Source organism: Hippocampus guttulatus, chromosome 8 (genome assembly GCF_054856545.1).
Source record: "Hippocampus guttulatus isolate MCC_2025c chromosome 8, RoL_Hgut_1.0, whole genome shotgun sequence".
Taxonomy (NCBI): Eukaryota; Metazoa; Chordata; class Actinopteri; order Syngnathiformes; family Syngnathidae; genus Hippocampus; species Hippocampus guttulatus.
In genome coordinates, this window is record NC_141268.1 from 23,975,639 (window position 1) to 23,986,967 (window position 11,329).

The 11,329-nt window shown below is 55.0% G+C and overlaps 1 protein-coding gene across 1 annotated transcript; it reads left to right on the plus strand.

Moving 5' to 3' along the window:
* Positions 1–879: 879 nt before the first annotated feature.
* LOC147201959 (prickle-like protein 2) lies at positions 880–10,796 on the plus strand. The gene is made up of 9 exons (XM_086118296.1): positions 880–1,030; positions 1,198–1,348; positions 3,706–3,889; positions 4,444–4,557; positions 4,997–5,134; positions 5,312–5,515; positions 7,430–7,616; positions 8,232–9,098; positions 9,174–10,796. Exons 3-9 carry the CDS (start codon positions 3,758–3,760, stop codon positions 10,124–10,126), a joined length of 2,595 nt encoding a protein of 864 aa, XP_085974422.1. The 5' UTR covers positions 880–1,030; positions 1,198–1,348; positions 3,706–3,757; the 3' UTR covers positions 10,127–10,796.
* The last annotated feature ends 533 nt before the right edge of the window (positions 10,797–11,329 follow it).

Sequence of the window (11,329 nt, forward strand, 5' to 3'; positions counted from 1 at the left end):
GCGTAAAGCACGACGCCCGCGCAACGGCGTATTGATCTTTTGATGGCGCTGTAGGTCAAAGGTGTGCGTTCATTCTGCTTTCGTTTTCATTGCTCGCCGGGCCTTTTGTCCTTTTTCCATCTTAGATCTGTTTCTGGGGTTAAGCGGTTCTGTTTTGTTGACAGCAACCCGCCTCCTCATTCCCCCGTGCGGATCGGCACCCCGCGCTTATCCGTACGACGCAAACTCTCGCCTTTTGCCTCGGGCCACTCGATTGGGGGAAATGATTTCGTAGCACCGCTGCTGACGCCGCTGTCGGGCCATGGACTTGCTGACATCACACCGGGATATTAGCTGGGAGGGAAAGTAAAGTGCGCGTGCGTGTGTCTTAAGTTAACTCCAGAAAGTACAGACGAGTGCAAAAAGCGAGATATGCCTCCACTATTATTTTTGCCCCCCTGCTTCCACGAAGCCATTTTTTTTTTCTCTTGCACTCGTCGTCATTTGGGTCATCGGTGACTCGGAGGAGCCTCACCCATCTGATTTTGGGCTGGCACACACCCCGGACTGCTCGCCAATCATTTGCAGGGCACATCTGGACAAAGCAAGCATTCCCACTCGCTTCCACGTCGATGGCTCATTTCAAGAGTCCGGGAGTCAGTTGGCCTAACGAGCCCGTTTTGGGGGCGTGGGAGAAAACCAACGCGCGGATGATGAGAATGGGCAACTCCACTCAAGCCCGACCCGAACCCTGATCACTCGAATTAAATAGGATCAAGTATCGCGGTCATTCCAAAAAAGTCAACAACGTTAATCCTGTCCGAATGTTCGCGGCTTCCGTCGATTTTATTGTGAAGGTGTAAACGGGAAGCAGCCGCGCCATTTTTGCGGCAGCTTGATTTGGGGTCCTGCTATTCAGCAGGGGACTCCGGTCGGGTGGCGACGCGGCGCTTTCTCCCGCGTCGCGTCGGGCTTCACGCGAATCGTCTCTCGGGACCACCGACGCCGCGAAAGCATCCGCGGGATATTGAAAGCCCCCATCGTAATATAGGTGCACTTTTTTCGGGATTTACCGCTCGCGACAAAGTGGGCACTTTTTCACGCGCTCCAAGTTCGATCCTCGCCGACTGTCGTCCGTCGGTGGCAGGAGTCTCGAATGTGTTTTGTCTTTTGATCTTTTGGACGATTCTCGCTATTTTATTTATTTTTTTTTTGCAGGTGGCGGCACGGCGCCGCGGGCGAGAGGAGGGCTGTTTGCGGCCAGGCCAGCGGGTGCGATGTGGCAGACGTGTTTTTTCAGCGTCCACTAGCGCCGAGCTCGGGACCGCGACCGCGACTGCGGCTGCGCGCACTCGCGCTTGCTGACGAGGTAAGCGAGCGAGCGAGCGAGCGAGCGTCCGGTGGCGTGTTTGCATTTGATGCGTTCGGGCTGCGGGCTGCGGGCTGACGAGCGCGTTCGGCAAAAAATGGTTGCCAACCCAACGCGCAACACAATTCGTCTCTTTTCTTTTTCTGTATTTTTGCTGCTATCGATGGTTGATTTTCATCTCGAACTTATCGAGCCGCTTCGGCTGTCCCACCCCTTCCCACCCCTTCCCATCCCATCCCACCCCCCTGGAGCGCACCGGTCAAGCTCGCGTGCGCTTGCCAGCGGCCACCAAGTCTTTTGTTGTGCAGCCTCGATGCCATCTGGACGAGAGATGCTTGCTGGCTAGACCAGAACACCGACGGATTCAAATTGCATCTGCATGTCGTCTGTTTCTGCTTCAACGCGTTCCAGCTTAGCATGGAACACGCACTGGAAGTGATGTTGCCTGACAAGACCTAGCAACAGTCAATTGAATTGTTCGGATTTCAAGATTTGCAGATGAATGACTTTGCTTGACACTTGTACAATGCGGCTTGCCGGTCGTTGCCCCCGCGGCCTGCTGACTATTCCCTACCCTCGCAGACGTTTCACCTTGCCGTGCTTGAGAGAATGACTTTTGTAGATATAGTAACTCGATATATCTATTCAAAAAAGAAATGTTAAACAACACTTGAGTTCATTTAGGAGGGGGGCCAATGCCTCTTTTTTTTTCAGCCTTTGCGATTGCTTTGAAAGGTAACAGTTGGCAACGCAACCCACGATGAACCCGCGATGTCTCATTCGAGTCCGGCAACAAGCCGATGTCGAACGGAGTGCGCGAAATCCGACCGTCTCCCGGGACTCGGGCTTTGTGCGGCGGCCATTAAGGAGAAAGGAAGCGTCGGAGGCCGCTCGGCGACCTTTCAATCGGTGCCGAGAGCCTCGCGGTAACTTTTGATCCCGCGTGGCTTTATTCCGTCCGACCTCGTCCGCTTGACTGCGGCCTTTTGTTTTCTTGTTGCGCTTCGGTCCTTTCTTCTGGCCCATCAATCGTTGCCGTTGCGGCCCATGTTATTGAATGCGCATCGAAACCTTTGAAGTGAAAAAACAGCCGTCCTCAGGCTAAGTGCGTCCCTTCCGTCGTTCCGTGGGGCAGCGCTCCATCGCGCTGCTCGCTGCTATTCATCACTCCATCAATGGTTGAGCGAAGTAGCGTTGTTTGGGCTCGAAAGAAATCAATCAATCAATCACTCATTCGCGGTGCAAATCGAGCGAAATGAAACGGGATCGTTGTGCACGGCGCGCCCGATGATCACTGATTGACAATCGCTATTTTGAGCCATGATTTTGTCGTGGTGTTTCCAAATGTTTTTTTTTAAATTCCTGTGAAAAACACGTCTGTCCATCTTTTTTTGGACACGAATGGATCGTCCGCATTTCAGACAGCCCACGAACGTAACAATGGTGGCGAGAAACTGTCGACGGACGTACACGCCACGCGATCGCACTCGGCGCAGGAGCCGCGCGGCCGCCGCGCTTTGTCCTCCGAGAACGAACGCGGCGTGAAAGGCTTTCCTTGGGATTCCGCCGAGGCCGTTTGAATCTGGGCCAAAATCCAAACGGCCGACCGCCCGACGTGCCGTCGTCCGGTGCGACTTGTTCTCTCGTCCTCACCGTTGCTGCTCGATTTTGTCCTCGGAATCTCTCGCTCGGTCACGTCGGCCCACGTTCTTTGTTTTCCGCTACCGCGGGAAATCCGAAATGCCGCCGAGTCGGGTTCCTCCGAAGGCCGGACGGCGCGACGCCGCTCGGACAGCTTTCCGGCGTATCCTTTTGCCGGAGTTCGGCCTTTTTCCCACCTGCGCCGGGATCGGCGGCCGCTTTCCATCCAAATGGCATTCGGTCAAGCCTACGTTCTGACCTTTGACACTTGTGATGAGTAAAGACCCCATCTGCTGGCAGGAAAGAGTCAAAGGCCGCTTTCCTGCGTCGACGACCAAGTAGGTGGGGTGATTCGATGATTTATTCCCCCCCCCGGACCCCCGACACCCGCACACACGCGCTTGGATTTCTTCCATAACGAGGCTGTGAAACGATGGCCGCTGTTTTCCTTTGGCGATTTCAGACTTGTTTCATCGGCCTAAAAATGAAGGAGACGGCGTCCGTTTCTGATGAAATCGTCCAAATGGCGATTTGCACCCAACGCATTGCAAATGTCCTTCGCGGTGTTCTCTCAATCACTCAAACGAAACCTTTTTCCACTCCACAAATCCGAGCTGCTCTTATTTTGACATGCGACCGTCACCGTGCTTTTGGAATTTTCCCCGTCGCGTTAATTTAAGGCGGTCGCTTCCCCGCCTCGCCCCCTCTAACAACAGGAAGATCCGTGCGCATCGTAAGCGCCGGCGGGAGGAGCACGCGCCGAGCGCCATGCCCGCGGGATCGGAGAAGGCGCCGGCCGAGCCGACGCACGACTTCCAGAGGAACTCGACTTCGGACGATGACTCGGGCTGCGCCCTGGAGGAGTACGCCTGGGTGCCGCCGGGACTCAAACCCGAACAGGTAAAGCGCAACGGAGATACTCGACCGAGCGCTCGGTCCGGCCGTAGCGTGCGAGAGCTTTAAAAGGCCTCGCCGTAAACGGAGTGTCGAAGGAAGGCCCGCCGTAGGCTGAGGCTCAGAGATCTTTCGAAAGGCCGATTTGTGACATTGCTCGACCGAGTCGTTGTCCGCCGTTGTCCGTCGTCAGTGTCGGACCGAGACCGGACCGGTCACGAATGCGTCGGACGCATGATCGAATCATCCGCAATTCCATACAGGAAGCTTTCCATGATCCGCCGGCGCCGCAGAAACTCCAATCTCGGGCCGTCTTCAATGCGCATTCGTGCCCGCGCCGCAATTTAGACGGTAGAAAGCGTTCCGAGCCGCGCCGCGCCGCGTTCCTTTTGGAAAGGTGCCGGAGCGCTCCGGCGGGGCCGCGACGGTCGATGTCCGCCGTCGTCTCCGGATTCCTCCGGTATAAAACTCAAACTTAGCCGTCCCAAATCGAAAGGGCTCTCGTGACGGTCGCCGTGACGGTCGCCGTGCCAACCCGTCCTCCGGTGCGTCTCCTTCAGGTGCGCCGATACTACGGCTCCCTCCCGGAGGACAAGGTGCCCTACGTGAACGGCCCGGGCGAGAAATACCGAATCAAACAGCTCCTGCGCCAGCTGCCGCCCCACGACAACCAGGTGAGAGTCCGAACGGATCCCGACCGCTGTCGTCGTCTGCCGCTTCCTCCCGAGAGACCGGACAAAAGTCAAACGCGGACGGCCGAATCTCGGTTTGTCCGACTGCCTGCCAAATGCCTAATACAAGTTGAAAGAAAATGCATTGGCTCCGCCAAAGTGGCTCCCATCCATTTTTTGGAGGGATGATGGACGGATGATGAGCGGTTTCTTCGTCCCGTGCGGGAAACCAAACGATAAGAAGAGGACGAGTGCGCTTGTCATTTTCAAACTCAAAGTGCCCCGGGAAAGGCGATTGTTTTTGTTGAAAGCTCCCAATTTGCTTTGGCCACTTGCTCATATCGTCGACTTGATCCTCTTTGGTCAAACATTTCCCGCGTTGCAAAACGTTGACGCGTGAGAAGACGACGCGTGCCGTTTGATCTCGTTCACGCCCGCTCAGGTCCGCTACTGCGACGGTCTCGACGACGAGGAGAAGCGGGAGCTGAAGCTCTTCAGTCACCGACGGAAACGGGAGAACCTCGGCCGCGCCGACGTCCGCCCTTTCCCCGTGACCGTGACGGGAGCCTTCTGTGAACAGGTCCCAACGACAGAGCGATAAGAGCCGCCTTTACAAAGCCGATTGCGCTGGTGTCGCGCTCGCCTTGATCCCAGTACGGCATGCCGATGGGAAGGCCTCAATGTCACGGACTAAGCGGTCCCTCGCGCACGTGCGCACGTGTGTCGTAACGGCGTCTCCTCTTGCGTCTGTCGCCAGTGCGGCGGCCAGATAAGCGGCGGCGACATGGCGGTGTTTGCATCTCGCGCCGGTCACGCCTCGTGCTGGCACCCGGCTTGCTTCGTGTGCGGCGTGTGCGGCGAGCTCCTGGCGGACCTCATCTACTTCTACCAGGAGGGCGAGATCTACTGCGGCCGGCACCACGCCGAGAGACTCAAGCCGCGCTGCGCGGCTTGTGACCAGGTACGCCGGGCCGGTCGTGGGCTAGTGCGCGCCCGGACGGTCGTGTGCTGGCGCATCGCCGCCATCGAGGCGCACGTCCACGCGCGCGCTCTGCGCATTGCCCAAGTATGTGCGAAACTGCTGTCATGTGAGGCTCACTGCTTTTACTTGCAGCGATACGCGCGCGCGCACGCGCGCAGAGCTAAAGCGTCAATGCGCTTGGGCTGAAACGATCCTGCCGACAAGACGAACTTCCCTCCCTAATTGGCGAGACTGACATAGTGGCGACTTCAACATTTCGGGCCAATTTGACAAACGGGACGTCAAATAAAGGGTTAGCCGATTGGCCCTAAAATTAAAGATGCGCCCTTCCTTCGGCAGCAACGATTTGAACGCCGGCTCAGTGAAACGTGGCTTTCTGTTCCTGAAATCCACCGCGAATCCCCTTCCCGAATGCAGAAAACGTCCTGCAATATGGCAAAATCAGCCCTGCAAAGTCCTTCAAAGGCTATTCCAAAAACTCCAAACAAGAACAAACAACAAGCAAAGAAGTGCATCTGTCAAAGGTGTTAATCTGTGGAATAATTTCGAAACGGACCTGCAAAGGACTAAATCGCTTGCCGAGTTCAAAAACTAATTCAAAAAAATAGTACAAACAACCTACATCGATCTGCGTTAAGGGGATCGATTCTAAACAGGAATTAAAGAATGAAGTTGATAATATCCATTATGAATACAAGAGAAAATTGACACTCGAGGGCCAGGGTGTGGATGTTTAAAATCCCGATCCAAAGCAAACGTTGTAAAAAGATCACGGTGAAGGGGAAAAGCATGAATGAGCCTTCAGGGAGACTTCTTCCTTCTTTTCTGATTGATATAAAAATGATCTATTTATATATCAACACATAACACGGGGTAGGACGAGATACGTTCTTGACTTCTTCCTACTGCCTCGAACATGAGAATTGTGTTGAATGATGACTGATTTCTCTTTCCTTTGACTATTTTACTTACCTTACTTTCTGTCCATTTATTACTGTAGATGTTTTTTATGTTCAAGAAACAATCAAACAAATCAAAAGCAAGCGGAAGAGTGGGAGCCCCGCGATCGCAAAATACATGTCGGTCGTATTGAAAACTAGCCCCCCCCCCCCCCGCCCCCCAACTGCATTGTCATGCATTTCATTTGAATGGAAAGAATCCCCTCTGCCATTTTGCTCCAGACAAAGGAGACCCCGCCCCCATTCGTAGCATGAAGGGACAGGCCTGGAGTAAGACCCTTTTTATTTTTTTTTTTCAAGAAGCACTTCAATTCATTGCGGGCACGGCAGATACGTCCTCGGTCAGGCGCTACACCCCCCGCTTGCCCGATCCCAACGCGTGTCCCGCACAACCGAAGCTCAAGCAGTCGGAGGAACAATTGCTCCAACCCGTTCGTCATGACGACAGCCACCCCGCACAGTAAGCTGTCATAAAAACGGGGGGTCCTCCGTTGACAACGGTCCCGATCTACTCAACCCCACTTTATTTTGAGAACACTTTCAAACAACCGTTGTTGCATTTGTGTCCCGTACAGTCAGTAAACAAAAAAAAAAGAGAAAGATTTGCGATGCAGTGTTGGCCCCTTGCCCGAACGAAAGGGCGGCGCCCACGCCTCGGCCGGAAGATGCGCTCCGTCGGGAGGGCGCCCTTCGTATTTGCTAATACGGTCGTATTTCAAATGGCTTAACGACGGCAAACATATACGGGATGGAAACGTATCTCCTCCAACCTCGCAAAGCAAAGCTCCTCCGCGTGAAGTACGGAAGCGTGCCGACCCATCCGCCGCCACGAAAAACACGGACGTCGCTTCGGTCGCTGCTACCGCACGTGAGGTTTTCTCTGCGTGGGCCTCGTGCGGAAAAGACGCTCTTTGATCCCTCCGTCCCTTCTCAGATCATCTTGGCGGACGAGTGCACCGAAGCGGAAGGGCGTCACTGGCACGTGAAGCACTTCTGCTGCTTCGAGTGCCGGAGCGCGCTCGGAGGCCAGCGCTATATCATGAAGGAGGGGAAAGCCTACTGCTGCCGCTGCTTTGAATCCCTCTACGCCGAGGACTGCGATTCCTGCGGGAAGCATATCGGTACGCAGCGCTCTTTGCTTCTTCTAAATAGGGCGATAAAATATGGATCTGGAAGGCGCAACGGGACTTGAACGTCCAGCGCATTTAACAGTAACCGATGGTACCTTTGAGTGCCGACCGGTTATTTTGCGGATGGTTGCCCGCTCCTACGCAAGTGTGCATTTTGTTTCGCTGCTCAAAATGCTGATCGCGCTGACCTTCACCACCCCTCCTTAACAAGATAAAACCAGAGCGCTCAGATCTGTGAACGGTGTCTCTCCATGTTTTTTTCAAATAAATCTCATGTTTTTTTACAATACTTGTTGTCTAGGCTTCGCTGGACAAGACAAAGGCTCGACGACTCATGCGCAGCCCAAATTGATATGAGTTCCAAATCCAATACCGTCACCTGACAATGTCATCGATGCTCGATAACCCGGTGGCGGCCATTACTCAATTTAAAAAAAAAAAAAATCTCCCCCAACGTATGCAATGAAAAAAATGCTTCCGTTTTTCATGACTGGTAAAATTCCAAAGAGATTGCGGCAAAGCGCAGTTTGATCGGAGTCTCCGGCTCCTTTTTTCACAATCTCCGTCTCGTAATTGGTCGTTTCCTCCCGTGGATTCTTCCTGCAGGCATTGACCACGGCCAAATGACGTACGACGGGCAGCGCTGGCACGCCTCCGATGGTTGCTTTTGTTGCGCCCGCTGCAAACGCTCGCTGCTGGGTCGACCCTTCCTGCCCAAGCAGGGGCAGATCTTCTGCTCCCGGTCTTGCGGCGCGGGCGAGGAACCCGACGGCTCGGATTCCTCGGATTCTGCCTTTCAAAGCGCTCGCTCCACCAGAGAGTCCAGACGCAGCTCCGAGGCGGCAAAGAGCGGTGGCGGAGGGCGGACGGAGATCTTATTGGGCCAAGTGGACCCCTTGTCTTTCCAAATGGACCTACTGAGTCTCTCCAGCCAAACACCCAGTTTGACGCGCGAGCCACCTGCCTGGCAGGACCAGGACCAGGACCAGGACCAGGACCAGAAGCAGAAGCAAATTGTCGATGGTTACAAATTTGAATCCCAACCCGAACCTAGCGCAAAGCCCGGCCCTCTGCAGCTCCTCAGTCAGTGCAATGTCAGAATTTCCTCGAACTCGCCATGCGCCGGGCAGAAAAATCAACAGCAAAACCGCAGGGTCAGGGAGACCGGCGGTCCGAATGAGATACCGTTCCGACAGCCGGCTCCGGATGACTACCGTCCCCCAAAGCTCGTGACCCAAAAGAGTCTCACCGAGGCGTCTCGGCTCAAGCGGCGGAACGGCGGCTTTTCCGCACGCGAGCGCGCCATCGGTCCGCACGGCTTTCAGAGGGACGGAGAGGCCGGTCCCCCGCCGCACGCCCAGACGCCCAGAAGCCGAAACCCCATCGGCGCACTTCATTTCACAGAGCGGCTGGCGCCTCTCGAGCGGACCCCGGGGGGATCCGCGGAGTCCTTGGCCCTATCCAACACTGCAGGTGGGTACTTTTCTTGGCGCGATGGCCATTTTCTTTTGATACAGCGACATGACCGTCGATTGTCGTACCTCGCAGGCAACTCCGCCCAAGGAGACGGAAAGCGACGAGAGCAACCGTCGCATTTCTCCATGCCCGATCTGAGCCAAAACTCCGGACCCGGCGTCTCAGAGAAATGCTCCTTCGACAACTTCTTGGTGCGCTTTCAGAGCTCCGACTCCCTTCATCATGTCCGCGGCGGTCAGCCCCACGTGGCGATAAATCCTTCCAGGTCTTCTCAGTGCCAGGTGAACTCTGGTGAGTCCTCCGGTGCGGGGACGGGCAAGAGCTCCGCTCGTTTACCTCCTGGATTCACCTATCGGGACGACGGCGGAACGAATTTGGCGAGCAGTGCCAACGCTGCCCGCCTGCCACCCATAAGGGAGCGCAGGCTAAGCGGTGGTGTCGGGGGGGGCGCGAGAGGTTCAAGTGTCCGGATTGAAGTGCCAGAGGAAACCCCTCCGAGATGCCGCCGCCGCCACCGCCGCCACCGCCGCTCCAGAAGATCCCGACGATCTCGCTCGGAAAACGCTCTCAACTCGGTGGCCGAGTGTCGGCCGGGACCTCAAGAAAGACTGCGGCTTCATGTTCACCAGGATGACGACCGCTTCCCTGCCCAGAGGAGTGCCAAGGAGCAGTTTGGAGTCACTGGAGGAGAAGGGGGGGGGTTCCGAGCGCAACTTTTTCGCCGGTGCCCCAGGACCGCGTCCGACCTGACGCTCCAGAACCCGGCGGCCGGGCGCCGCGCGGGCTTGAATCAATACTCCTGGGATGACTATGACGACGACTCGTGCTCTACCTGCTCTTCGTCGTCGGAATCGGAGGACGAAGGTTACTTCCTCGGGAAGCCGATACCCCGAGCCCTCCGGATTCGCTACCTCAGCAATCAGGAGCTTGTCCATAAGTACAGCGCTGGGGTAGGAGCGACCGACCGCGGTGCGAAGCTGACGACGCGCAAACGGCGAAAAAGCAAGAACTGCGTTGTTTCTTAACATTTTGCTCCCCGTCGACTGATATTCCTCGCCTGGGGCGCAGTTGATAGTGTTGTGGATCAATAGTCAGTCGAAAACTGCAGCCGCTCAACAGTGAAGACACGACATATTGTTTGCGCGCGTCTTTGTTTTTCGTAACACCGCTCAACGAATTGGAATGACATTTTTTACGTATGAGATGCAACTAAACTCGACGAGATTTTTGTTTGTTTTTTGCGCCGATTCTCACTCCGCCCTTGTTTTTTTCCCCAAGCGCGTCAGGTTTTGATAGGAATAGCAACAATCGAATGATGAAAATTCTGATGACGAACACGGGGCCAGACCCCTTGAGATGAGACACGCGGTTTGCCGCTTCTCCTCGGGACGGTCACGGGCGTGCCAGAGCCGAGCCCAGCTGTCCTCGGGCAGGAGGCGGGCTACGCCCATCGACAAGCAACCATTCACGCTCACCATCACAGCTCGGGACAATTTCAAGTGTTCCGTTCAACCGCCATGCAAATCGGCATCAAAAATACATTCGTGGACACCAGTGGCGATTGCTCTCGGACTGCGAGGGAAGCTCGGCTTCCCCTAAAATGTCAAAGAGTATATCTATTCAAATATATGAATGTAAATTTCATTGCGTGTCCATGTCATTGACTAAATATGCGCTACAACGTGCTCAACTTTTGTTCCGAATCAGCTTCTTCTTACTGGTTACGACGCGACTCTCTTCTCATTCATTCTCGCAGCTTCGCTGTGCTTTAAACGGTGGACACTCCTCATTGCATTGTCTTGTTTCAGGTTTCACGAGAGTCACTGCAAGGTGCCCTCTCTCTCTCTCTCTCTCTCTCTCTCACACTATATATATATCTATATATATCTATATATATCTATATATATCTATATATATATATATATATATATATATAGATAGATAGATAGATAGATAGATCCCGGTTACAAGCGGCCGAAATGAGTTTTCTCCGCAGGGTGTCCGGGCTCTCCCTTAGAGATAAGGTGAGAAGCTCGGTCATCTGGGAGGGGCTCAGAGTCGAGCCGCTTCTCCTCCACATCGAGAGGAGCCAGATGAGGTGGCTTGGGCATCTGATTCGGATGCCTCCTGAGCGCCTCCCTGGTGAGGTGTTCCGGGCATGTCCCACCGGGAGGAGACCCCGAGGAAGACCCAGGACACGCTGGAGAGACTATGTCAACCAGCTGGCC

Excerpts from the sequence above, each read along its gene's own strand:
- LOC147201959 (XM_086118296.1), top strand. The coding sequence starts at position 3,758 with ATGCCCGCGGGATCGGAGAAGGCGCCGGCCGAGCCGACGCACGACTTC. Across the intron at positions 3,890-4,443 it reads CGGGACTCAAACCCGAACAG|GTGCGCCGATACTACGGCTC; the intron begins GTAAAGCGCAAC and ends CGTCTCCTTCAG. Across the intron at positions 7,617-8,231 it reads TTCCTGCGGGAAGCATATCG|GCATTGACCACGGCCAAATG; the intron begins GTACGCAGCGCT and ends TTCTTCCTGCAG.